This window comes from Rhamphochromis longiceps, linkage group LG10 (genome assembly GCF_057381845.1).
Source record: "Rhamphochromis longiceps isolate RC_006_pf linkage group LG10, R_longiceps_female_GT1.1, whole genome shotgun sequence".
NCBI classification, from domain to species: domain Eukaryota; kingdom Metazoa; phylum Chordata; class Actinopteri; order Cichliformes; family Cichlidae; genus Rhamphochromis; species Rhamphochromis longiceps.
In genome coordinates this window covers 16,209,258-16,234,394 of record NC_140566.1, presented here as the reverse complement: position 1 = coordinate 16,234,394, position 25,137 = coordinate 16,209,258, and the positions used below count along the sequence as shown (strand labels likewise).

At 42.1% G+C, this 25,137-nt stretch overlaps 1 protein-coding gene across 5 annotated transcripts; it reads right to left on the bottom strand.

Annotated features, from left to right (window-relative positions):
* Positions 1-332: 332 nt before the first annotated feature.
* Positions 333-21,543, bottom strand: cxxc5a (CXXC finger protein 5a). 5 transcript variants are annotated; one of them, XM_085420511.1, is made up of 4 exons: positions 21,221-21,543; positions 12,706-12,808; positions 11,799-12,611; positions 333-1,677 (listed from the first exon to the last, which is right to left on the bottom strand). In XM_085420511.1, exons 3-4 carry the CDS (start codon positions 12,591-12,593, stop codon positions 1,633-1,635), a joined length of 840 nt encoding a protein of 279 aa, XP_085276637.1. In that variant the 5' UTR covers positions 12,594-12,611; positions 12,706-12,808; positions 21,221-21,543; the 3' UTR covers positions 333-1,632. The 5 variants fall into 5 exon arrangements, with proteins under 5 accessions (XP_085276637.1, XP_085276636.1, XP_085276635.1 ...); XM_085420510.1 differs by having other exon boundaries at positions 21,225-21,542; XM_085420509.1 differs by having other exon boundaries at positions 11,799-12,808; positions 21,221-21,541.
* Between the last annotated feature and the right edge of the window lie 3,594 nt (positions 21,544-25,137).

Genomic DNA, 25,137 nt, shown 5'->3' with positions numbered 1-25,137 from the left:
TATTTAAATCATTTTGGTTACATTTTAGCATAGCAAGGGTCCATTGTTCCACTGTAGGCAGATACACTATATGGGCAAAAATATTGATATAAAAGTATAAAGTGTAAGAAGTAAAGTAGGTAAAAGTCACCAATGATCTGCTGGTTCAATAACTTCAGAGCTCCAAATCTCTTCTGGGTTTAACATCAGCACAAACACTGTGTGCCAGGAGCTTCATGACACGCGCCTTTATGGCCTAGCTGCTCTTGTAGGGTTCATGTGTAGATTTCCCAGTACTTTTGTCCATATAGTGTATTACATAGGCAGTAAAAAAGAGATCTCAGTCAACCCAAGAACATCTTAGCGATTCATACCACCACCTGATTTACTTTAATGAGCTGTGTTTGAGTCAAAATTATGCTGCAGCGTCCAATTGTAAAAGAAAAGGAAACTTTTTTTTCCTTCTAATTTGTGGAAAATGTATCCTTAATATTTATTTTGTCAGTCCAACCATTTTTTTAAAATCAGCTGTTAAAAAAAACATGCAAATAGACAAGTAGACAAACATCAGATTTGTAAATTTTGACACGAATACATGCATTCCTTTTTATTCACAAAACCAGTCCAATTTTCTAAACAAATACAAAGATTGGTTATTTTTAAAAGCTGTAGCTACCCAGCAACATAACTAAATCATAAAAATATGACAAATAAACAAATAAATTTTTAAAAAAAATGCTTGTCCCAGTGCTTTCAGTAGGGTAGACTCAGAGCAAGTGCTGTCTCTTAGTGCTTTTGCCCTGAGCAGTATTGGCACATGCTCAGTAGGGCCACAGTAACAAGGCTGCCAGTTTCACTAAAGGAACAGTTTGGAAATGCAGAGGAGGGCTGATTGAGGAGATTACAGTAGTGACGGCTCTGGCGAACAACATCTTCAAGCCAGCGAAGAATCTCAGGTGATCTGCCCATTAACATGACTTTTTTTTCTTTCTTTTTTTTTAAAAGTTTCATTACAATCCAAAATGGACAGCACCACAATTTGAAACATTTTCTTGACTGTCAAAGGACAACCACTTAAATCTTTCTGGAAAGTAAAATGAAATCATAAAGAAGACGAGGGCTTTGAGTAACATAATGGTGAAGAATTACAATAATGTTTACCATTAGCCACTAGTTTTTAAAATATAGCTGTAAATTTACATTCTCTACACAAGTACTTTATCTTTCCACACATGAACAACATTAACACCAAACACAGAAATTAGTTGATTGTCCACACTCAGTCCGTCATTTCTGTTTCTGGCAATGAGCAGTTCCATGTTTAAGCGACAGAAAAAACCTGCTGGGATAAGGACAAAAGGTACCAAAATGGAAACATAGAAAAGGGAATGAAAGTTGCCATAGATGCTTTTCTTTACGTTTTCATTTTTGGTTCAAGGAATAAGTAGGTGCATCCATTATCCGGCTGATTTTTTTCCTCTTTTTTTCTGCTTTTATTAGTTTAGTTTTTTTGTTTTTTGTTGGGGTTTTTTCTATAATTTTATTTGTTGCTAGCTTGTTTATTAGCCAGTGTCTGTTCCGGAGACAATCCAGGAGTTGGCATTGCACTTCATGGCAGAGCTTTGGGTAGGGAGCGGAGGAGGAGGAGGAGTCCTACTGGAACCACCGGAACGCCGCTCCTGTAGGAAGCATCACCTTCTTGGAGAAACAGAAGACAAAGAGGGAGGAAAAAGGGGGGAAGGGGATGGGAGAGGAGAGGAGCAGATAGGGGAAGAGCAGAGAGAAGATTCGGGTGTAGTTGTTAATGAAAAGCAACACATTCTATTTGGCATTGCAAAGATAATGTCAAGTCCACCACTTAACTGCTAAACATTTTTCGAAACTTGAAAATCGAGGCGTGTCTAATGTTTCCCTCCAGTTAACAGAGAGTTCCTCTGCCTCATTTTTGGGCACCAACCAGTGATTAGTTAATGAAACAGTGATTGCTTAATGCATGAAGTAAAATTGTTTGCTACCAGAGGCCATAGTGTGACAACTTGTTGAGATTCAATTAGCAATCTCACACCAGTCATACAAAAGACGAGGACAAAAAACAAAAAACTTGAGATGAAGGTGAAGTATTTCCAATTGACAATCGACTGGAATGATTAATGTAAATTAAGTTTAGCAGCTAATCAGTCGTCCACCACTTCCATCCCCCACCCCTGGATGACTAGGTCTGAAATCTTCACATCTTTATCCTCGGCAGCACCACAGGAACAGGCTTCAGTCCTGGCTTCACACAAAACCCAATATGCCACATTTATTATTTAGCCACCACACGCGTTGCTCTCCCACACCATCATCAATGATGATGCCGTTTCCCGTCTCCCCCACCCCTTCACTCTCTCTCTCGCTCGCTGTGGTTATCTGTGTGCCTGATTGAACTGAGCAGGAGTGGCACACATGCATGCAGCTGCAGGGCTCAGCAGCAGCCTGCCAGTCGGGAGATAGAGAGCAGCTCGGGTCCCTGGAGCCGCAGCACGGCTGGCGTCCTGTAAAGTGCAACTCAATTCTGCAGCACGGATTCTTCCTTTAGGCCGGCTCTGCCTGGAGCGAGGCAGGAGGAGCTCGGGAAACATTTATGCACCCACACACACTCTCGCACCGAACCAATATGTATTCAAGTACAGTCACACACCTCCACACACAGCGGCACGTTAACCGACACTCACAATACACCCCCGAAATCGCACCAAACAGCGAGACCGTTGAACTAAAATTCTCATAAACGCTGGATTCATTTCCACTTCTCCATCAGTACTCAACAGCAGAAGGTTTCATAAGGAATCATGCATACTGCGAGTGCAAACACAAAAACACACGTGCTCGTGATGACACGGAAAAGTAAACAAAAGATGCACTAAGGGTGTGTACCGGCCTCATATTTATAGTTCCCCTCAGAACAATTTTTTTCGATTCTAATGAAATTCAAATTTAAAAATTATTTGTAACCTGAACATAATCAGACTTGATTTTTTTTTCCGGTAAACTGTTGTGCAGCTCTTTTTCACAGCTGCAGTGAAATTACAAGTTTTTCAACAAAGGCAGCTCGGCAGCAAATGGCCCATTAGTTCAAGAAGCTTGTTTGAAACCAGACACAATGCCAGCTCTAATTACTTTTCAGGCCCACTTAAACCATTCCTCTACCCTTGAATCAGCAGTACAGTGTTCTTTTGACTGCTATTGTTCATATCTGGACATGAAACTGAATGACAGCAGGGTTCGTGCTCCACAGGTTTCGTGTACTTTCATTTTGAAAGTTAACTCCCGCTGACAAAAATAAAACACTTTTGCTTGGGTAAAAAGAATTCAAACAAGGTAATTATTCTGGTGGTCCCAGCCAAATATAACCCACACTGTGCTTTATTTGTGATGTTGACTCAAACAGGAATAATCTGACAGAATATTACGGCGCTGCTCGTAGCTCTGCCTCTCAACGTCTCAACTTCTCATGTTTACGGATGCAGGTTTGAATTGGGTATAGCCTAAATTTTCCCTACAGCTTTCAGTTGATCCTGTCAGCAAATCCTTTTTGGCTCAAATGAATATTAATACAATCCACAAACCCAGAGGTTAACAGCCAATGTACATCTAAGATGATTTGATGATCCGTGTGTTAAAGTGTGCTAGCCTCTCATCCATCTCTGTGATGACCTTTCTGTGGTGGTACTCAGCTGTTAAGAAGACAGACAGAGGACACAGCAACATCTGGCACTGTCGCAGATGTCAAAAATCTGGTAGGGGCTAGACTGACCATGACGTAATGTGTGCGGAGGGAAAAACAACACATCCCTCGACCGAACTGTAAACGCCGTTTTTCCTCATTATTAAACATGTGCAATCAATGGAAAAATGGCAGCGTTTCAGGAATAGAAACCCCCTTTTTCACCAACACTGATTGCAAAGGTTCAAACAGATGGGATCTGTGGGTGTGAAGTGGCCAATCACTAAAAATCTATGGATGTGTTTTTTCGAACAATGCATGCACATTTGTCTTACCGGTGTGGACTATACCACAAAAGTCAAATGAAATTAATGTTTTTTTTAAGAGAGCTCAGGTTACGCTGCTTATTGTTATCTGTTACTGATCCCCGGAAACCAGTTTAACCTATCATGAAATCATGTTTTGGCCCCAGGGCACCGGTGAATGTTCTGGCTATTGTTCTCATTGCTTTATCATCAACAGTTTTCACTACTTTTTCACAGACACCCACAAAAAAAAAAAAGGAACGAAACACAAAGCATCTCTGCACACAATTGCACATGTGGGATGTTGCAGCGTCTGTAGCTCACAATGACCAGAAAAGAAAAGAACCTTTAAAACAACTGAGTCAAAAACCGCGAATGACCTCCAGCTGGCATAAAGAGTCACTGTTTGTCTGGCTGAGGCGATGATGCATTTTCCTAAGCAAGCGCTCTCTTCCAAGAGTCGATTGTGATTGATTGTAAATACATTTGATACGATTCCTCTTACTTGACCACTAAACACATCTCGCAGCCAGGACCGGAGTAATTACACAAACACAATCTGATCTATCAACCCAAAGGCCTTGAATTTATTATTTATTATTAAACCATACACATGCACTGACATAATCAGTTGTTGTCTTCATTGATTTGTCTGCTGATTATCATCTCAGTTACTTATTAATTGTATAATGTGACCAAAGTCTTCTTCAGACATGGAATATGGAGTTGCTAACTTCAGTTAAACTGTTATTCTGTCATTTTAATAGTTAATTTTGTTTTATTAGCGATGCCTTCAAAGACACTTTACTAGAGTTCAGTAAACACATCAAACCTTTACTGAGGATTGCAGTTTAACTGTAGCTAACAGCTGTGTGCTCTGTGACTACACAGTGTCATATTTATTATTAGATCCTCATCCATCCTGCCTCCATGTCTGGGGCAGACTAATTTATCAAATATTTTCTCAGGTTTGTGCTACATATGAAAATGTGCACCACTCTCATGGTTGGATCCTGCAAGTATGTAAAAAAGCCCAGGGGACTCCCGCAAACTATCCTGCAGCTTTTAGATGCATCCCTACTCCAACACAGCTGAATCAAATGAATGGCTTGTTATCAGGCCTTTGCCAAACACGATGGCATGCTGAAGAGGTAATCAAACCATTTGATTCAGCTGTGTTGGAGTAGGGATGCATCTAAAAGCTGCAGGACGGTAGCTCTCGAGGACCGGGATTGGGCACCCCTGCTCCAAAACAATCATGTCTCGTAGTAAGCCGAGCAGCTCATGAGGTGGCGCAGGAGAGATTTGCAGATACCACGATTTATATCTTAATCTTGTGCGTGAATCCTTTGATGCAGTTCACACCTGTGGTTTGTTGAAAATGATATGTAAATGTTACCCGGTCCAAAGTACCGTGGTTAAATTGCCTTTTGTTGCAAAATAGGTGCAGATTACTTTTCTACTCATCATCTAACGTTTGACTTCAACGTTCATCTTAACTTTAACCCATCAGACCCACGGCCATTAATCCCAGATCAAAAGACACATGGACATCTATCTTAAAGCTGCGTTTAAACTGAAAGATTTTTAGAGGCCTCTACGTATTGTAGCTCTTTCAACAGTGTTTCTAAACAATAATATTCATCTGTTCGACACCTGAAGATTTTGTTGTGTTGTTGTGTATAACATATATGTCTTAAAATTGTTTTAACCAGCCAGCATTTACTTTAAAAATATTTAACACTACTGTATTTAAATTTCTGAGCTGGACATTGATGTAAGCAAGGCAACATTACCTCTATTACTACGGGCCCTTCGGAGATATCAGCCATGGCTAATTTACATTTACAGTCGACTACAACCACAGAAGTACTGATCATTCATCGCGAGTTAGACCAAATATTAGACAAACATCAAGTTATAAAGTGTCAGATTTTTTTCTGTATGCGATGTGCACAATTTCAACAATATTTATAGAGATCTGACTGCAAAACCATCAATTTAGACGTCCGTCCTCTGTAGCCCGACCAGACATCTCTATTGTTTTTTTTAGACTGATTATAGCAATGGATGCACACAATACTACGCCGCATTGATTAAATCTACCTTTTATATCTTATATTAAAAGAATACTCAGTGGGAAATGCTACAGCAGAAGCAATATTATAGATTGACTTAATAAAATGTTAAATACAGCCTACAAGGCAATCAGACCATTTTTTTTAAGTATGAAAGAAGCCAGCCTATTGGTTGGGTTATTGCCCTTTAGTCAGTCAGGTAGTTGTATTGTGAAGTTAAAGTGAAAGAGAATGCTGCAGTTCAGGGAAAATAAATGTGGCTTAAAGTTGCAGTAACTGGGATATTCTGTGAAATTCAAGATTTTTTTTTTGCCCCCCGGGGCCTCATGGGTCCTTTTCGCTTATAGCAGCAGTGAGTACGACACCTTGGCTGCCTGAAAACCTCGTCTCTCTCGTTGTACCTAACTCTCCCTTGACTGTCCACTCTGACTTGTCCCTCTGCCCGCCCAGCAACTTGCCCACACACCCATGTGTCTCTGTGTCAGTCTGCATGCCTGTCACTTTGTGTGAGTCGCTGCTGTCCTGACTGCCTGATGTACAGTGTCTGGGAGCCGGGAAAGACCATGAGGGAATATGCTACTCCCATATCAGCGTCTGATACTGGCAAAGTGGCTCCCAATGGAAAACACTTGTATGTTTAGGTGTTAGCTGCATCTGAAGCACACAACCACTGAATTTCATAACAGAACAGGCTCTTCTATGAGTAGACAAAAACAACAACATAAAAAACAGCTGGTCTTATCTTTTAAGTAGTCCCGACACTCCAGTACAGTACATCCCAAGCACACAATGACATTCAAGTAAAAACAAAGTACACTTCCTAACCCCGGCTTTCCTTTTACTTTTTTTATGCCAAACAGCATCGCTGAGACTTACATCACTTGAGGGTATTCAGACATAGCACAGAAAGGAACTGCCTTCCCACTTATTTCTATCAAATGTAACATTCCCAGAATAAATCCAGACACCTTCAGCCAGTGAGCTATGAGGTGGCAAAGGCCTCAGCATACTGACTCCCCCTCACTTGCCAATTTTACGCTCCTCTTTGAGCTGCCATGAGCTTTCAATGGAAACCGTCAACACCCTTAAAATAAGCACACTGCTGCTGGACTGCACTTGTGTACCGACGTGTATACGCTCATAGGCTCGGTACAAACACGAGAAGTAAAACCTTTCAATGCAAATTCAGGGAAGCGAAGCCAGGATATTTCTGCCAGTCTTTTCTAGCTGCAGCTGCGCGCACACATAGACGAGCTGAAAAAACAGTCAAAACCATCTGATAAACTGACCGCGCAACGTGTTAAATAAGACATAATGCTCCTTTAGAAACTGTGCGCCGAGTATTAAAGCCACAGCAGACGGGGATGTGCTGCACTATCTTTGATTGGAAGGAAATGTGACACTTAGGGGCTGTCTGAGCTACAGCTAAGGCTCACTGCAGCTCACTGTGGACTGTGAAAGCCAGGAGGATCTTCTGTTCTGGCGCAGGTGCTTCCCAAGTTGCCCTGAATATGCATTAATGGAAAGTAGGAAGTTCTCTTCTAAAGCCCGTGTTTAAAAACTAAATAAATACTGCGTGAAACACATTTTCACAGCATCTAGGCGGTACAGACATTAGTGAATTACGCTGAGTCTCTGCTCTTTCTTCTGACATGATTTCCCCTTCGTGAATCTCAGTCTCAGAGTGTGATGTACTGATGACATCACACTCTGACAGTGCAGTTCGGGCTTTGATCTGTGATCTCATCACCTGCTAAACAAGATCTGCAGGCTTAAGAACAAAGACAGACAAAAATGAAACTTTTGTAGTACTGGCAGAGCTCTGCTCCAAGGGAAAAGATATCAAATAACATTCAGGGTAAAGGCGTAACAGCTCACGGACCTCTTTGAATTAATAAGACCACTAGGTTTATAAAGCAGCATCAGAGGGATTACCTAAAAAAAATGTGAGTTTGTTAGACTGCCAGTCAACTAATCATGAACGTTTCCCACCTTTTCCCAAATGTAGCCTTGCTGCATCTGTGGATCTGCAGGAATATTCACACATCCAAGGAGGCACTGCAGCATTGTTCAACAGAAGTCAGACTTCATCTGTTGCACAACAACAAAGCACTTGTTGTTCTATTTAATATCTGATGTACCGGCCAACTTTATTGTGGCATATTCAGTGAAGTGAAAAGTGACAACATTTCATGTTTACTCCAGCTACTAATGGATTAGGTCAGGCAATGCTTGACTTTGAAAGCACACGGCGTGCTCTGGTCAACTACGCTGCTCTGCAGATGCTATCGTGAGATGATGTAATAGGAGACGCTGACAATATTCATTATTCTTGTATTGCTGTATTATTTTTCACATTTAATTAAGCGGCAATAAAAGATTAGCCTCCCCATATCTGGTCAGAAAAAACAGGGGAAACAGTTTGACAGGGTTATTAAATAAATTAGTTGCAAGTAATTACTGAAGTCAGTGCGATTCTACTTAAAGCTTTGACAGGTTTATGTGAGGTGGTCACTAGGAACATCAGCGGGCTGCGCCCTTCCAAACAACACGACTTCCGTCAACTACCGTGATTATTCCAATCCCCTCGGGTTTGGCATCCGCGGTGTGAACAACTGGTGTTAGGCTAACTGCCATGACAACATCAATTGCAAATCATAAATTAAAATTAAATCCTTTTCTCTAAGAGACATTGAGCCGCACCACCTACATAGCAAGCTGACACATTTCACCATTTTCGGTGAATCATCGACAAAGACAAATGGATCTTCTCATCAATTTGAATCTGAACAATGCGAGAGGCAAAAGCAAAATGATAATATTCATACAGATCAGTCTGATTTTCAGCATCAGGGAACATCTGGCTGTTTTCCCCTAACAATGGTCGTGTCTGACCAGGTTAGTTTCACACTTTCAGCTCACGGAAGGGCCAGTAATAAGTTATGGCGTGTTTGTAAAAGGTTTTTACTCCATTAGCATTTCTGTAAACTTTTTAATGTTGCCAGTTATTTTTCTTTTTTACATTTATTTACACGCTGCATAAAAACTATTGCCAAGGATGCTGTCAAACTACAAATTCCAGCTCCAAGTCAGTCAAACCAGGCACAACCTCCACTCTGACAGAATCAGTTAGTCCTCTAAGGATAAATAAGATCAAATCAATGCTGAGTCACTATTCTTTAAAATTACACATACAGTAGAAGCCCTTTTTCAGTCTGACGTGCTGACGAGCATTGCAATGGATAGGATTTGGGGAGGTTTCCACCTTGTTATGGACGAACTCTTCTGATCTTCTTCTTCTCTCCTTTTTTTTTTTAGGTATTTCTATATCATGGCTATAATAAAAAGCACTTGGTTAGACTGAGCTCATTAGACAGAGACAGCATTACTGGCTGTGATGCCCTGAAATAGGAAATAAGTAGTAGTAGTACCTCTCTGTGCAGACTTAAGGGGGAAGAATGAAGAAAAAAAAGATTCATGAGTTCATCCTTTGCTTTAGACAGACAAAATTAGGGCCACACAATCAATCCAATTGTAATCTTGATCACAGTTCTGTCTTCCCACCATTCAATGAGCGTGACTGAGCAATATTATCAGCGCTCAACACGTGCCAATCACAGATGTTCCCTGCACCACGTCGCTTGAAGTTACCTGGACTAGTCTGGACGAGTAGCAGTGCACGAAAACAGATAAACAACAGGGAAAAAACCTCAAACGTCCAGCAGGCCGTTTTCTGGAAATCCTTTTGGGTTTAGCAAAAGTGATGTTTACTAGGAAGAAATCACATGCACAGAGCGCTGTGTGTCTGCCCCATAAAGAAACACAACAAACTTATTGAAGCGCCTGAGAAGCCACCACAAACTGCAGCGTTTAATGCATATAATTAAAACCAAGAAAAACAACGTATTGTTGCTGCTAACATAAATCGTATAGCATCAGTTCAGATGTCTGTGAAAGGCAACCGCAACGATGTGTCAACATATCCAGCTCACGGAGATGCACTGAAATCACCAAATGTCTGACTTTGGCCATAGATGTGTGTCCACTAAACACAGTCAGTAACGACTGTTTCCAGAAAATGATCAAGATACTGGACAAAAGTTACATTACCCCCTCGTGCAATTATTTCAAAGTGGTAATAAATGCACTGTATGCAAAAGTTTAATTCACATCCATCATATAGGAACAATGAATGTAGTGCAAGACTTTAAATTATTTGTCAGTAAAGACATTTTAAAGAATACTAAAGCACAGTTTATGAATGTAGTACAATGTAAAGATGATGTTAATAGAATTTGATTCTATGCACTTTTTTATATATATATATTTTTATATATTACTTATACATTATAATGTTGGTTGCTTAGCAAGACATAATCTTAAAGGGCTAAAGAGCTATATTAACCTACATTAATCAAGCTAAACTAAGCTAATCCCTTTCTAACGTCACATTAAAGTGTACACACAAGCTAAAAAATGTCTGCATTACTCAAAGTGTCCAGTGAACATGCTATCAAGTTTGACTTTGGATGGTCAAAGTCAGAATGTGGAGACTGAACACCTTTAGCCTGCTAGGATGAGGTCAAGCTGTCACCTTCAATCAACATCAGAAAGCGAAAGTGGTAAAGCTAAAACCAGTTGGAATCATAGATCCAGTTTGTGTCAATTACACCAGCGGCCTCTCCGCTGGTTCACAGGGTTACATATCTGTCAATTCATTATGTAACGGCAAAGCGACACTATTAGGCATTGATCGCAAAAGTTTATTTCCTTTGAGATGGAACATCTGCTCAGATGGATTTCATGATTGGTCATTCTGTCACTGCAGCCAGAGTTAGTTAGGCCGCTGAGTGTGACGGCGGAAGCAGACAGGAAGTTCAGAGTGCCATTTAGATGAACAGGAGTGTCACAGGAGAGAAGGACAGTGGCGGCGAAGGACAGTGGCGGGGGGAGGAGATGGGGGTTAGGTGGGGGTGCATGTGCCACGCTGACACCTGGTGCTCCAGATGACAGCTCTGTAGCCAGATGGACCTTGTTACATGTGTACACATACGCAAAAATGCCCACACATGTATGCTTACATGCATACTGTACACATATTCACAATTACTTCCACTCTGCCTCCACACACACCATTTTATTTGCATTTCCTGGCAGTTAAACAGAGGAACACACAAGGCAGTTTTATATGGGATCAAATCCAAAGTGCTCTAGTAAAGGGAACTACATTAAGTCGCATCATTTTAAAATGACATGCTTGTTTTTTAGCCGGTGAATCAGTCTTCCAGTAAAGAAATGTGGACACAGTGCTTGTTAGTTATGGTGAACAGATTAAAGACACCCCATGGCATGAACTTACCCACCGCACTCTTCACCACCTGTCATTTTCCTGCTTGTGGAGCCATCACCCCACCAAAAAGCCTCCCTGTACTAGCCACATTAAAGGGCAAGGACATTCAGGTATGAATCTCATTTGTGCCTTCCAGTGTGATTCTCAGATTTGTTTGTAAAGTTTAAAAGTCTTTGTGGCAACTTTTACAAAGGTTTTGGGATTTTCCCTGCTAACTTCCCAGCTACAAATCTTAAAGCCAATAATTACAACTGTGTGGCTCATATTTCTTTACCTTTACAGATAATGAATGGTAAATGCATCCAAATAGCTTTTTAGTGACCTTTTGCATCAGAAGGGCCTCCTAAAGCAATGGCACATCATAACAAACACTGTCTTACCTCCAGAGCAGCAGAGGGCTTCTTCTTCAGTTCCTCACATTTGCGAAACTTGCAGATCTGGTGGCCCGTTTTTCGATTCCGGCAGCTGCTGCACTGCTCACAATTAATCCGCCGTCGGCAAGGTGGGCACATCCCACAACGTTTTCGCTTCTTTTTACCAGAGTTGATAGCAGAGGCCAGCTCGCTCTGCACTGGGTACTCGGCCAGGCCGGCCATGTGCAGCGCGCTGTCCGCCAGAAACACTCCAGCCGGCGTCATGATGAAAAGCCCCGGGTTGAAGGGGAAGCCACCCCCTACTCCATATGGGAAGTCAACAGGACCACCTACGGCGTCCGTGACAGACGTACCCTCCAAATCGCTAGCCCCCGAGCCTGCGTCTCCACCGCCAACTCCCACTCCCATTCCCCCAGGCAGGAGCATGTGCTCCATACCGGCTCGCTTTAGCAGTGCTGCTGCCTGGGCAAAGTGCAGCAGGCCATTCTGTCCTTCCAGAACCTGTTCTAGGGTTCGGTCCAACTTGGCTGCTGTCAGTGCAGAGACAGTGGGTTGGGGCTGCGGGGTGGGCTGAGGCTTGGCCGGGTGGCTCTTAGTCTCACTATTGTCTGTGTGTCCATTGGTGGTGGCAGAGGAGACTGCTGTATACTGGGAGAGGGTGCGGGAGTTCTTAAGGCTCTTACTGAGGGGCTCACTGATGATGCCACTGCGGTTTCGGCGCTCTATAACAGGAGAGTCCTGTTTGCAGCTACTCCGCTCCAGGTCCTCTGTCTGGCCACCCTCCGATAGCCCGCTAGACATGGTCCAGAACGTATGTGCCTGGGTTGGGGGTGAGGGTGGAAAGGGGGCAGGGGTGAGTAAGGAGGGACCTTTCCTCGGTCCGTTCTGTGCCCCAGTGAGAGCGGTACCTCACCTCGATGGAGCAGTCAGCCAGGCGACGACAGGCAGGCCTCGAAGCCCTCTGTCCCCACTACTGCTCAGCCCTCATCCACGCTCTTCCATGAGCCATCTGGAAACTTTAGACAGGGAGAGAAATGTGTACGTTATGCATTGATGATCACTTCTCCGAAACACAAATCAACTCAAAAGTACAAAGAACCAGTATGTTGGGAGGGAAACAATATTGACATAACAGCACCTTACACTTCATTTCATATCAACTGTTTCTTTTTCACTGTAAGACTTCAGTTCATTTGATCAATCACCGCGCTTTTCCTTTTGTCTGATTTGCATCTCTTCAAATCCTAGATGTTGCACTGTTCACCAGCTAGAAGCTAAGTGTGTTTCTCAGTACTGCACTGGGAGTGCACAGAGAATTTCTGCTTTAAAAGACAAAAAAACCCAGCTTCCTTGTGTGGACGAAATGATGTTAACAGAAACCAAAACGGCGGCACTGCAGGCCACACAGAAGAGAAATGAGATGAAACTCAGCATAAAGCTCCTTAAGGAGAACAACAGATTTGAGTGGCTCTTCTCGTTCAGGCTTACTCGTGAACACTTTTAGATTCTTCTGCTCTTTTCACGTTACAATTTTATGTTTAATCATTTGTGCTTTTATTAAAAAATTTTATTGTTACGTTAAAGACATCAGGTTCACACGAGATCAGGTAAAGATCAATAAATTAGAAAATTACCAAACCTCACATCCTGTTCCAGGCCTCGCAAAACATGATAAAAATGCACAAAATTTAACAGGAAAAATTATTTTATTAATGTTGTATAGTGTAATATTGTGCAAATAATTGAATTAATTATTGAAATGTGAACTATTTGTGTTGGTCTTCCAATACTTCTGCTGCTTTGATGCATAGTAATTAGCTTATGAGACAATAAATAACACTTCTAATAATATATAAATAAATGAATACCTGCAGGGATTAAAACTCGGATGAAAAGAGCCAACTCATTTTTAGTTGAGGCAGAAAAAAAGAAAGAAATCACCCATCGAGAGGGACCAAAATTTTGTCTCAGTAAATCAGCTTTAATTCTGATTCTTTTCTTAACAAACTACAAAAATCAAACCTCGCAGTTTTGGGCTGGTGAAGAAACACCGGCTCCCCTGGAGATTCTCTGATTGGTTAGCGACAAAAAGAAATTACAAGGTAGGGAGCCAAATCTTATTGTTATCTCATTATTGTCCAATTAACTTGTGCTAAGAACAGAAATTTCTTTGGTAAACAACACAAATTGCAACTCAAAGGTTCATTATACCTTCTTGTTTTTTCATTCTCACCTTAAATACTCTGAAGACCTTTGAAAATATATGAAAATATACTCAGAATCATCATGTCGTCATCATTGCCTACAGTGGAACGGTGCTCAGGTGAAGTCGACTTGTTGATCTGCATTGGGTGCAACACGGTTGTGACTTCTGTCAAATTATTTTATACTTCTCTGTGATTGTTGTCTTTCCAGAATTGATCATTACCTTTGTTATGTAAGTACAGGTGTGTTTAAAGACCAACCTGGCAGTGAAAGTCAAATAGCATGTATTGACCCAATTGCAGTTTAGTCATTTAAGAAAAGACTGGATTTATTGAAACTTACAGCAATTTGGTACAAAATATGGGAGAAAATAAATATCTATGTTATTAGACTTTCTCACACAGCTCAATATCAGGTGTTTCTGCTGATAAAAAAATACGCCAGAAGTCCAGGCTTCTCTCATGACCGTCCTTTTCATCGGAGCATCCCTTCATTTTTGGGGGGGTTTTTGTTGTTAAAGACCAAAACTGTGGAGCAGTAAAAGTGTTATTATCAAACGGGCAGGTAAGAGATATGAGGAGGGTCACTCACAGCAGACTACAAAGTGGATGAGTACACATGCATCTAGAAGCTTTTAGTGTAAGACTCCTGTGACTGCTATGAAAAGAGAAAAAAAACTACGCCGCTGTTCTCCTGACCTGTCCGTGTTCACAAACAAGCACACCACCTCCCACAGAAAAGCTGAGGAAATGGCCGGGCAAGTCCTTATAAGGGAAACAAAGGGAAAGGGAGGGGAAGAGGATTGGGGGGGGGGGGGGGGGGGGTGTCTGTGCAGTGTGTGGAAACTGGAAGGCCAGAATTAGTGGGAGGTAAAGCTTCAAAGGCAAGAGCACAGCCCCCACATTCTCACCAGCTCAGGGGGATGTGGCGCCAGCGAACCAGAGCCAGCGCCGCAGCCCCTCAGCCCCATAGTTTCAGTTTCGCCCACTACAGCACTGACCGGGGTCCAGTTTCCCAGAAGCATCCCCTCACTGCCGCTACCTCTGCTCAGCTGTGTGCGAACAGCACGTGAACTCATCAGAGAAGTGCATGGGAGGTTTGTGGCTTTCATGAAATAATGGCACTGAAGAGATAGAAGATAGAGGTCAGTTGTGACTCTTCAGCGAGAACTTAAACGCACGATCCCGAATTAAATATGAACAGCTTATTGTAAAACTGAAGAGTTTCCTGGTTAATCAGGGCTGATCTATTTCAACAGTGCTCTAAATACAGTAAATATGCTAAACGACTTGAGTATCCCACATAATTAATGAACTGGCTCATTTTCAATTGCTGGAATAAATGAGTCCTCGAGCTGAAAATCATTACGCATGAAAATGGCTTCTGATCACTCGTGATGCAACCCAACCAGAACACCAGCTCCAGTAACTGGCCTGTCAATGATACCATTAGTTTGTTGTTTTTTTAAGAAAAGGGAAGTCTTTCAGATAACACATTGGCTGTTTCAAACAGGAGCTCAGTTGTAATAAGTATACCACAATTCCTTTCATGAGTACTTCTGACTTGCTTTGCTTAGCACTAGGGCTGCCACGATTTGTCGACTAGTCACGATTACGTCGACTATCAAAATCGTCGACAACTGATTTAATAGTCGACGCGTCGTTTGAAGCTTTGTAAGATCCCAAAAGACGCAGGAATGAGTAGCAGGATTTAAGAGTGTAATAACGGACTGAAACAGAAGATGGCAGCACTGCATGTACAAGGATGCCAGCTGCCGTTAAACCCCGAAGAAGAAGAAGAAGAAGAAGCAGCTGTGTCCCAGAATTCATAGCGCGGCCCAGCTCAGTTTCCAACAATGGCGGCAGCTAGTTAGTTTTAATATTACTCTTATTATTCTTTCTGGATCACAAAATAAACGTTTAACATATTTTCAGCCGAGAATGTAGCTGTGTAAACCTCAAATATCGGCTCAGTTTATCAGGACACCACATATTTTCAAAAGCGCTCCGACGTTTTCGGAGACGTCTGTTACCCACTAGCTCGATAGCTAGCCGGGGGCTAGGTCACTAGCGCGGTGAGAACACCGGACTCCCGGCAAATTGTTTTCAAACCCACCGCCGTCTTTCGCTACTCAGGTTAAATATATATGAGTCACTTAGATAAATTAAAAATGTTGTTGTTTGGCTTTTTTTTTTTTTTTTTTTTTTTTTAGTATTTTATTTGTTCCTGAGTAAATCGGTTTGTCTGAGATTAAAGTTATAGTTTTTACACAGCTGAAGCAGACAGCTGATTATCAGAAGTGTGAGATGCTGGAGAATATACTCCGTTGTCCTGTTATATTTTAGATAGCAAGGAGTTTATTAAACTTCACCGAAACAATCTGCAAATTTCATTAAAATTGAATAAACTATCATCTTGTCTTTATTTTTAGTTAGCACCTTAAAAGCTTAAAGCTGTAAGCTAATGATAGTTATATAAGAGCATATGCTGCTGGTGCAATAAGCTGTAGTTTTACGTCCAGTGGATGATGATCTGATTAGTCGACTAATCGCATAAATAATCGGTGACTAGTCGACTATCAAAATAATCGTTTGTGGCAGCCCTACTTAGCACCCCTATCCCCCAACACCCACATACAGTATGTTGATGCTAGAGTCTCAGTAAGCTACTTTCAGCTCCTCCTTTATCACAAGGTGTCACTCTACATATTTGATTTGCCAGATTTTTTATGCTGGACGTCCTTCCCGATTCAACCTCCAAGGGATTTGTGTCTCCTCCAGGGATCTTTTACATTTTATGTGAATGTGTAGACCACTACACTTCAGAGCCGCCTTTCAGGAAACGGCTAACGATATTTAATAAGAGGGATTCGTAGGTAAGCATAAGTTGTTTTTGTACTCTAGCTCAAATATCACTTTGACAAGCGTGGCTTTGAGCTAAATCGTCTCCCTCGATGAAGCATGGTTAAAACCACAATTCTAGCTCTGGGTGATGCAAACTTTTGGTATGTCTATGGAAGAATAATCAGTAAAATATGAGTTAAATTATTATAATGGACAATAGCTGTCCTAAGATTTGCAACACAGGAATCAATTATTCAACAAATTTTTAACCGATTCGGATATGATGGCGTGCAATGGCAAAAAAAAGAGAAAAAAAATCGATGACGTTAAGGAAACCAACCCAGAATGACAAACACATGTACGTAGATTTATATTTCACATGTTTAAAGGATGTGTGTTGCCCACCGAGGCACATTTATTACTTTGGTCAACCACATTATCTAAGAAATGACAGCAAGGGCACCTATCTAAAGACTCACACTCATTCTCCTCTGCTGTGTGTGCGTGTGTATGTGTGTGTCTATATGTGTACACATCTGCCTTCCATCTCACTGCCCTATCAGTCACACTCTTTCCATCACCATAAACCCTGAGCATGGCATATAGTCTTTGGCTAATCATCCTCCTCCACTTCCAGCATCATGGCTCTTCAGATCCCCTCACCGCATCATTTACAGAAAAGGTTTATGTCCTCATGTGAACTGTCTGCTGAGCCACAGCTGCATCTTCTACTGAGTAACTACGATACAGCTCAACTTCCTGTGATTTTATTGGCCTGTTGCTGTGATTTACATAATGGACGGCTAGTAGGAATAACCCCTGTTTTTCTTTTCTAAACGAACACGTTTCTGGCACGTTTCAAGCCTGTTTCCAGAACAAAATGACCGGGTGTGCGTCAGAAGTTAGTAAAGCTGATCTCTGACTATACAGCTTAGTAGGGATAACCTCCTCTAATGAACATCAAACCACAGATTTATTGATATATACTAAGGTCAAATGTTATCTTTAAGAGGGAATGAATTAAAACTTTACACCACAAGTTTCTGTGACTTGGCATGACCCCTACACTGTAACTGGTGGTAACATATTAACGCCAGAATGAGTCTTATTCCTCCTTTCCAGCTCCTTCAGAATAAAAAAGAGGAGTAAAATGTGGCTTGTCGTCTTCTCGAGTCGCTCTCTTTCTCCTTTTTGTTGTTAATCTATCTTCACGCGACATTCTGCACAGGAATTACGGATAAAGGTGTGAATAAAAATGATCAATAAGGTCCGACAACTACCGGTGTCGCCCCTTTCAGATTAACAGGACAAGCCTCACTGTACATCAGTGTGTTTTTGAGCTGGTTTTGATACACCCTCACTGTTATAGTCAAAACTGAATCACCTTTTTAAGCTCTTCTTGCACAACTGGGGAAGCATACATGAGTGTAGAATAAATTTTGGTTTCAGTGGTCGGTAAATCATTTAGTGCAGCTGACAAAATATTTACTAGCCTGTAAAGGTACGACACGGGGCGCTTGATGTGATTATAAAGGTTGCTGTTTAATCATAAAAGACGGCAAAAATCTGGACATTAATTAGAGCCAGGTGCACGCTTCGTCATCATCGGCCGATCCAGTCTACTGATTTGAACTCTATACTTTTATACTGTAATAAACATGACAGTGTGATACAAAGAGAAGCTGTTGTGCACTGTCACACAGGGCGTCATGTAAAGATGATTTTTTTCTTAATCCAGATATTCCTGATTAACAATCTTCATTAAATTCACAGCTCAGTATCAGTGACCTTAGATTCACAGTCAAACTAAACATGTTCCAGATCAACTGTATTTCTTGCTGAGAAATAGCTAAAAATATCCCTCATGGTTGGGTAATTATGAACCTAGGGCAAGGAAATTATTAGCTTAGCATAATGACTGGAAACAGTGGGCAACTTAGTCCAAAGGTTCAAAAAGTGACCTACTTGCACCTTAAGCTGATGACTTAAAATATTAGTTCTTTTCAAAAAAAAAAGTGGATGTTATCTACCAGGATGATTTTCTAACCAAGAAATAATAAAGATCAATAACATAGGTTCCTTCTCATCAGTAAGTGGCAAAATGACTTTGTGTGTGTGTGTGTGTGTGTGTGTGTGTGTGTGTGTGTGTGTGTGTGTGTGTGTGTGTGTGTGTGTGTGTGTGTGTGTGTGAATGATATCAGTCTCCCCATAACTCTTGACAAGAAAGCAAACAAGTACATTTCTGGAAATGTCAAACTTTTTTTTTCTTCTAGGCCACACATGGTCAGTACAATCCAATCTTACCTGAGGCAAAGCTGCCCATAACACTGTGTCAAAGCGTTGTAAAAGCCATTCAAAAGCCCACATGATGTCAGGTGTATGACTGATCAGCAAACATCTGGTGCACACAAACCAAGTGGAGTTTTTCAGGTTCTTTTGGAACCTCAAAAAAAAAAAACTTTCAGGCTTGAAAATCATTTGTGAATGAAGTAGCACTTTAACAGCGCCATAAAAAAGGGAAGACTAGTTGTCAGCACTGCTGTATGAACATAAACAGCTCATTTAACATTCAGATGCTGCTCTCAGCTTGTTACAGCTTAAAACCTGACTGGCTTGTCACCTCAAAGACACAATTTTAAACTGTTTTTCTTCTCCGATTACACACCAGCTGTTGCGAGAGGATACCAAGAGATCCGTGTATATAAATGAAAGCCGGCCCACAAAACAGTGACAGCCAGCTGACTGATGGATGAATGGTTGGCTGGTTCAGTCATTGACCAGTTGGATCAATGGGTGATGGGGGAAAGGAAGAGAGCATTTAGGGCCAGTGTGCGTCTCTCTTTTCCACTATTTCTGGAGCTGCGCCGTGAAATTATCCAGGTGTGAATCTCTACGGCACTTTGCGTCATCCAGTGATCATCCCTGATTTACACATTTAAAAACTGAAGTGAAAAAACAACTAACCTGGAAAAAAAAATCACAAAAAGATGACAAAACGAAGCTGTGTGACACTTTCAGGTGCACACGTCCGTGTGTAAATCACGGGATCTGAAGTGGGCTAACTCCTAGGTAAGTTTCCGTCACTGACGTCACTGCTTGCGCACGTGTCAGGTAATCGCGGTGAGCTTTTTGACAGAGGTGGGGGGGGGTGATTTCCTGCATGGTTATGAATCATTTGGTCCCCCCACGAACTCCGGAGCAGCTGACTACACCTCCAGACCTCCAGAGAGAAAGCTTAATGCGTTCAAGCGATGCGCGACGCAAATGCACTCCCTCCCTCCCTTACCTCCCCTTTCAGACGCGCTGTCTGCGGACTCTTTATTTGTCCACGGTGAGCTACACACTCTATTTCCCCTACCTCCTGCGTGTGCGCACACGGGCGCACACGCACAAAAAGGCAGGGGGAGTTAGAAAAGCCTGGTGACAATAATTAGACTCAAGGCTTCATCCATTGTCCACAACCTGCTGCGTTTCTATTTTCCCTAATTAGGCAATGCACACAAAAGTTAGAGGAGAAAAACAACCACGCCGCGCACACTGTGACTTCAAATTATTCGCCAGCATATGGAGGACTTGGAGCTGCGATATCATCGGTGGCGGATTGCAGGCGGTGAGGAAGAGAGGAGGAGGGGGGTTGACTGTAAAATCTGCAGGTAGCTCGAGAAACGCTGCCGGGGAACTTTCTAATGATGCCCGGAGAAGAACGGGGGGGTTAGGAGATATAAGAATAGTATATGTTTAAAAAAGAAACAATAGTCTCTTCAGGTCTCAGTGAGAAACTGTGATATTCGTTTTGCGGTTAATGGTTTGAGGTGACTGCTGAATAAAAGTTTCAGTCATAAACTGACAGTCTGATGTCAAATATAAGCGTGACCTGACTCCAGGCATTTCTTTCATTAAGTGTAAACGTCAAGTTTGGCGCGCATCATTAACAGCTGATTCACAATAAACCAGCGGACTTTTTGTTCCGGTGGTGTGGCGATCCGTATCGGCGCTGAGGGCGACTTGTTAAATAAAGATAAATGATGAATCCTGTTGACATTGGCTTCTGGGAGAAGCTTGTAAAACATTTCCTTCAACCTATCACATTAAACTCATCAGCTTTTTTCCCTTCATCATTTAATCACTAAACAGATCCAAACAACTGGCTTCTTCCCGGACTCTGTTTGAGCACAGTAGCCTATCTGCGGTACCAGCATATGCTCTGCAGTCACACAGAAGCTCCCAGGTTCACCCTGCTATAACTTGATCCTATACAAAGATGACATCCCAACTTTCAGCACACTTCAACAAAGTGTGATTCCCCCCTCCATCCAACCCCTCCTCCCTCCTTTTCTATGTATCTGCATATTTGCAAACACGGGCCCATTTTATTCGCACCTACCAAAGCAGATCCGAGCAGAGGGGAGGGCTCCCACAGTCCGAGCGGTCCGTCTCTCAGCCTGCCGTGCAGAATGGTGACAAAAAAAAAGAAGAGGGCAGGGGGAGGCAAAAAAGCTTCTTCTCCGAGAACACAATCCTACAGAGTGCCTCTCTGTTAATGGTAAATGTGAAAAGAAAAAAAAATATTCACCGTCAGTTATTTCGGAAAAACGTACTTTCTCAGAGGCTGAACGCGTGGGTTCCCAGAGCTTTCTCGGTCCTTGCAATCCCACCTCTACATCCCCGCTTGCGGAGAGGAACATGCAAACACATTTCATAGATTTTTGGAGCTTCGCGGAAAAACCGACCTGGACTTTTCGGCGGTGCGCGCACTTCAGCCGAAGCAACAACAAAACGAAAGCGAGGGTTTGGTGTGATTTCAGGACAACTGTGGAGCGAGAGCTGTGTCAAAAATAAATAAACACAGCTGACAGCACCAATCTACGCGACTGATTACTTGCTGTGTTTATCCTGTCTTCAGATACTCGGTATTGGCTATGATAGTAGTATTCGACATGATAACAATTATTATTTGCTTTTTGCCCAAACAGCAGAGACACGTGGGCTTAATTGTGTGATTTAAAGAGTGATCTCTGTTATCACGAAGGATCCGGGGTAGCTGAGAATAAACGGGGTTAACCTCAGTTCACCAGTGTGTTTATTTGGAGCACAGAGGTTGTGCAGAAATGACGCTGACATAAATCAGTCTCATCCCCGGTTGCTCTTCCTTTCCCTCAGCTCCAGAGTCCAGTCCGCCTTTTTCGACTGTCCTGTCTGCTGGCAGGCGGCCAACCCAAGTGTGTGGAAATGACACCGCCAGGGCGGCAGAGATTTTCCTTCATTTCTCTCCTTCCCGATCGCAGACTGGCTGACATTGGCTAGAAAGTGGAGCAGCTCGTCAGGGACAATCAATGCGAATCGATCGAGCTTTGCGGTTGAGGCTCCAGAGCTGGAAAATATCGCGGCAGCTGAGGAGAGGGAGAGGGAGGGAGGGAGAGGAGAGGAGGGGGTATTCGACTAACTCTGCCCGTAGCCAGCCAACCTCCCTGCAAACAAATAACGCTACGGCTTTCATATACATGACACTCACTTCGTAAACACTGAAGTCAAAAAGCCGACACATGCGTAATTACGCACGGTCTTTGTGCTCTAAACTCGGTCACAATAAAGGTGTCCACCCACAGGCTAGTCCATATTCTGTGCGTGCGAAAACATTGACAATAAGGACTTTGTTGAAGTTTTTGCGCTTCTTTCCACAGTACTTGCCTCGTGATGAAATGACTCTGACGTGAATACTTCCGAAACACATTTCTCCGAGCAGGAAACATTTGAAATAAAATGCCAGGGAACGATTGGCTCCTTTAAAAAAAAAGAAAATCTGTTTAAAAGAGCGTCTCACTTTGCATTCTAACTCCTCATAAATTAAATTAAATCCCCTTCAAGAAGTGTTGGGTGACGTGTGCGTGTCTGTGTGTTATTTTGACATTAACAGCTTCTCCACTTCAGCAAAGAAATGTTAATGCAGCGGGGATTCACCCTAATGTGACTTGGGATTAATATAATTAAAGGCATCTTTAGTACATTCCGCTTTTAGTCACTTTCAAAACTACAATGGATCTACTGTGGACACCTGGAAGCGGCACTTAAACACCACATGTAATCATTTTGCCCAGTACTCACCAAATTAATTGGAGACACATTTCAACACACGTTTTCTGGTGACATGGGGATTCAAATATATATAAAATTATACAAATATATATTTACACAATATTGTTTACGTTCTGCCTTTTTACACCTCTTATTGCTTTTGAGTTTAGTCAATGAAAGATTATCCCCTCTTTTGAGCATGAACAATTCATCAAAGCAAGCAACATGGTTCAGATCGAGAACTCAAGGCTGTAGCTATGGTGGCAAAAAAAAAAAAAAAAAATCCAGATCTGGGTGTCTATCTTCTCTGAGGCTGCCCAAAAATAAACTGAATATCCACTGTTCCACATGATCATGATTGCACTCACAGTGAATGAAAGTTGGCTTCAATAAACCTGCTTACACTTTGATTAAACACGTGATAGTTATACTGTAGCTACACTCGAGGAGTAGACATTAAATTAGAGAGAGGCCGTTGCTCTCTTCATAAATTATGGTGTTTGTGTATACAGCATTAATGACTTTTTACTCAGACATGTGTTTTTTATGACTAACAAAATGTAATGCAGATATAAATGTTAGATGAATATACATGTGAGCACGTGAACGTGTGGCTAATTAACTTTCCAGATAACTTAGCTATGATATGGTTCATAAATGTCCACATTTGCAGTTCCATTTTAAAACAACTGATTAGAGTTTCACTTTTCTACATTTTCTGCATTCAGGGTTTCAGACTATGTCACCGCTATTCTACATTCACGTAGGATAAAATGAAGCGACCGTGTTCTTTGACTCTTTTGTAGCAGACGTCCTTCCCTTTTAACCTTCTAAAGTCCTCTATTTGTGTCTGGAAAAGGCTGGAACGTTACACGACAGCCTGCAATCATACGTGCTTTTCCCGGGTTGAAAAGACGATCAAAGAGAGAAACCATGGCTTAGGAGAGTCATGCATGGATAGATGGGTAGGAGTGAGCAGCAAGCTGTGACTCTTGGACATGTTCTGGTGGGTGCACTGAACCCCGGAGGCTGCAGCCACACTCAGCCCTTTGTTGTTTTCACTCTGCACAGGGAGGCCGGGTACTTTCCTGAGCTGGGGTGGAGGATTAGCGTTGCATGGCCTCCATCTCCAGCTGCACACATGACCAGCGTTGTAGGAAAGCCCCCAGTGATGGCCCAGAAAGAGGTACGTAAGTGATGACGGGAGCAAGCAAAGCATGAACATCAGCTTTTTCCAATTACAAGCCCTGTAAACTGCCTAAATAATCATTGTAACACTCTTCGCACATGCCACTTATGGTATTTCTGAAAGACTGGCTTCGTGTCAAGTGTCTCTCCCATGTTACCATATACAAGTTTTTCTTTTTTCTCTCAGATATGGATTCTTTAACCTCTCACCTATATCCACATCAATACATGTAATCATGCCACCTAATAATCGCAGTTCACATTAGTCGTAAAAGCACACTTTTATGTCTCCATGGGACCCACTGGAAACAAAGCTCTCTCATACTGACTGGTCTTTGGTGCCAGGTGACGTCACTTAAAATACCACAGATCATCTGTCACCAGAACTAACCAGTTGTTAGAGCGGAGTGTTCCAATAGCTCTTTCTTTTCCCTTGCCAGGAAGGGGAAATGCTTTGAATTATTGTTGTTTTTTTTCCAGTTGTTTGGTTTTTCTCACACATGCAAGCAGCTTTAAAATGTCACAGACTACTTTATCTATTTAGTAAAAACTCCTGTGTGTCAATTGCAGTCTGCCCCTCTATGCGCTAGCTTCAACAGGCCTGGAGTCCTATCAGAGACTCCAAGAAGTCACTACAGCCATGGTGACAAGCAGTTCTCGCTGCCAACTCTTCTTGTTGTTTATCAGTTACAAATGTTTAATTAGCGAGTCGCGGAGATGCACGTTGGCATATTTTGGGGGCTCGGAGAAAGACAGGTTGGTGGTTTCCCTCTTTCTTCTTGCTCCCGATCGTCGTGTTAAACTAAACTAAGTGCCTTCAGGCTCTGGCTCAAGAGCTGACGCACAAAACAACTCTTGAGCCAGAGCCTGTGGTGTCAACATACTCATGTAATTCATGGTTAAAAAAAAAAACCCTAGTGACTATTGGTCAGAGATTTTTTAAGGTACTCCTAAGGCATAATTAAACATTTTTATTTATAGTGGTACTGTGGTTTTAGGAAATGGAAGTGAGGAAGTTTAGCCAAATTCAAGGCTAG

Bases quoted from the DNA above. Each gene is read 5' to 3' on its own strand.
- cxxc5a (XM_085420511.1), bottom strand. From the start codon at position 12,593: ATGTCTAGCGGGCTATCGGAGGGTGGCCAGACAGAGGACCTGGAGCGG. The intron at 1,678-11,798 runs GTAAGACAGTGT...TGTTTCTCCAAG, and splicing joins AGCCCTCTGCTGCTCTGGAG to AAGGTGATGCTTCCTACAGG.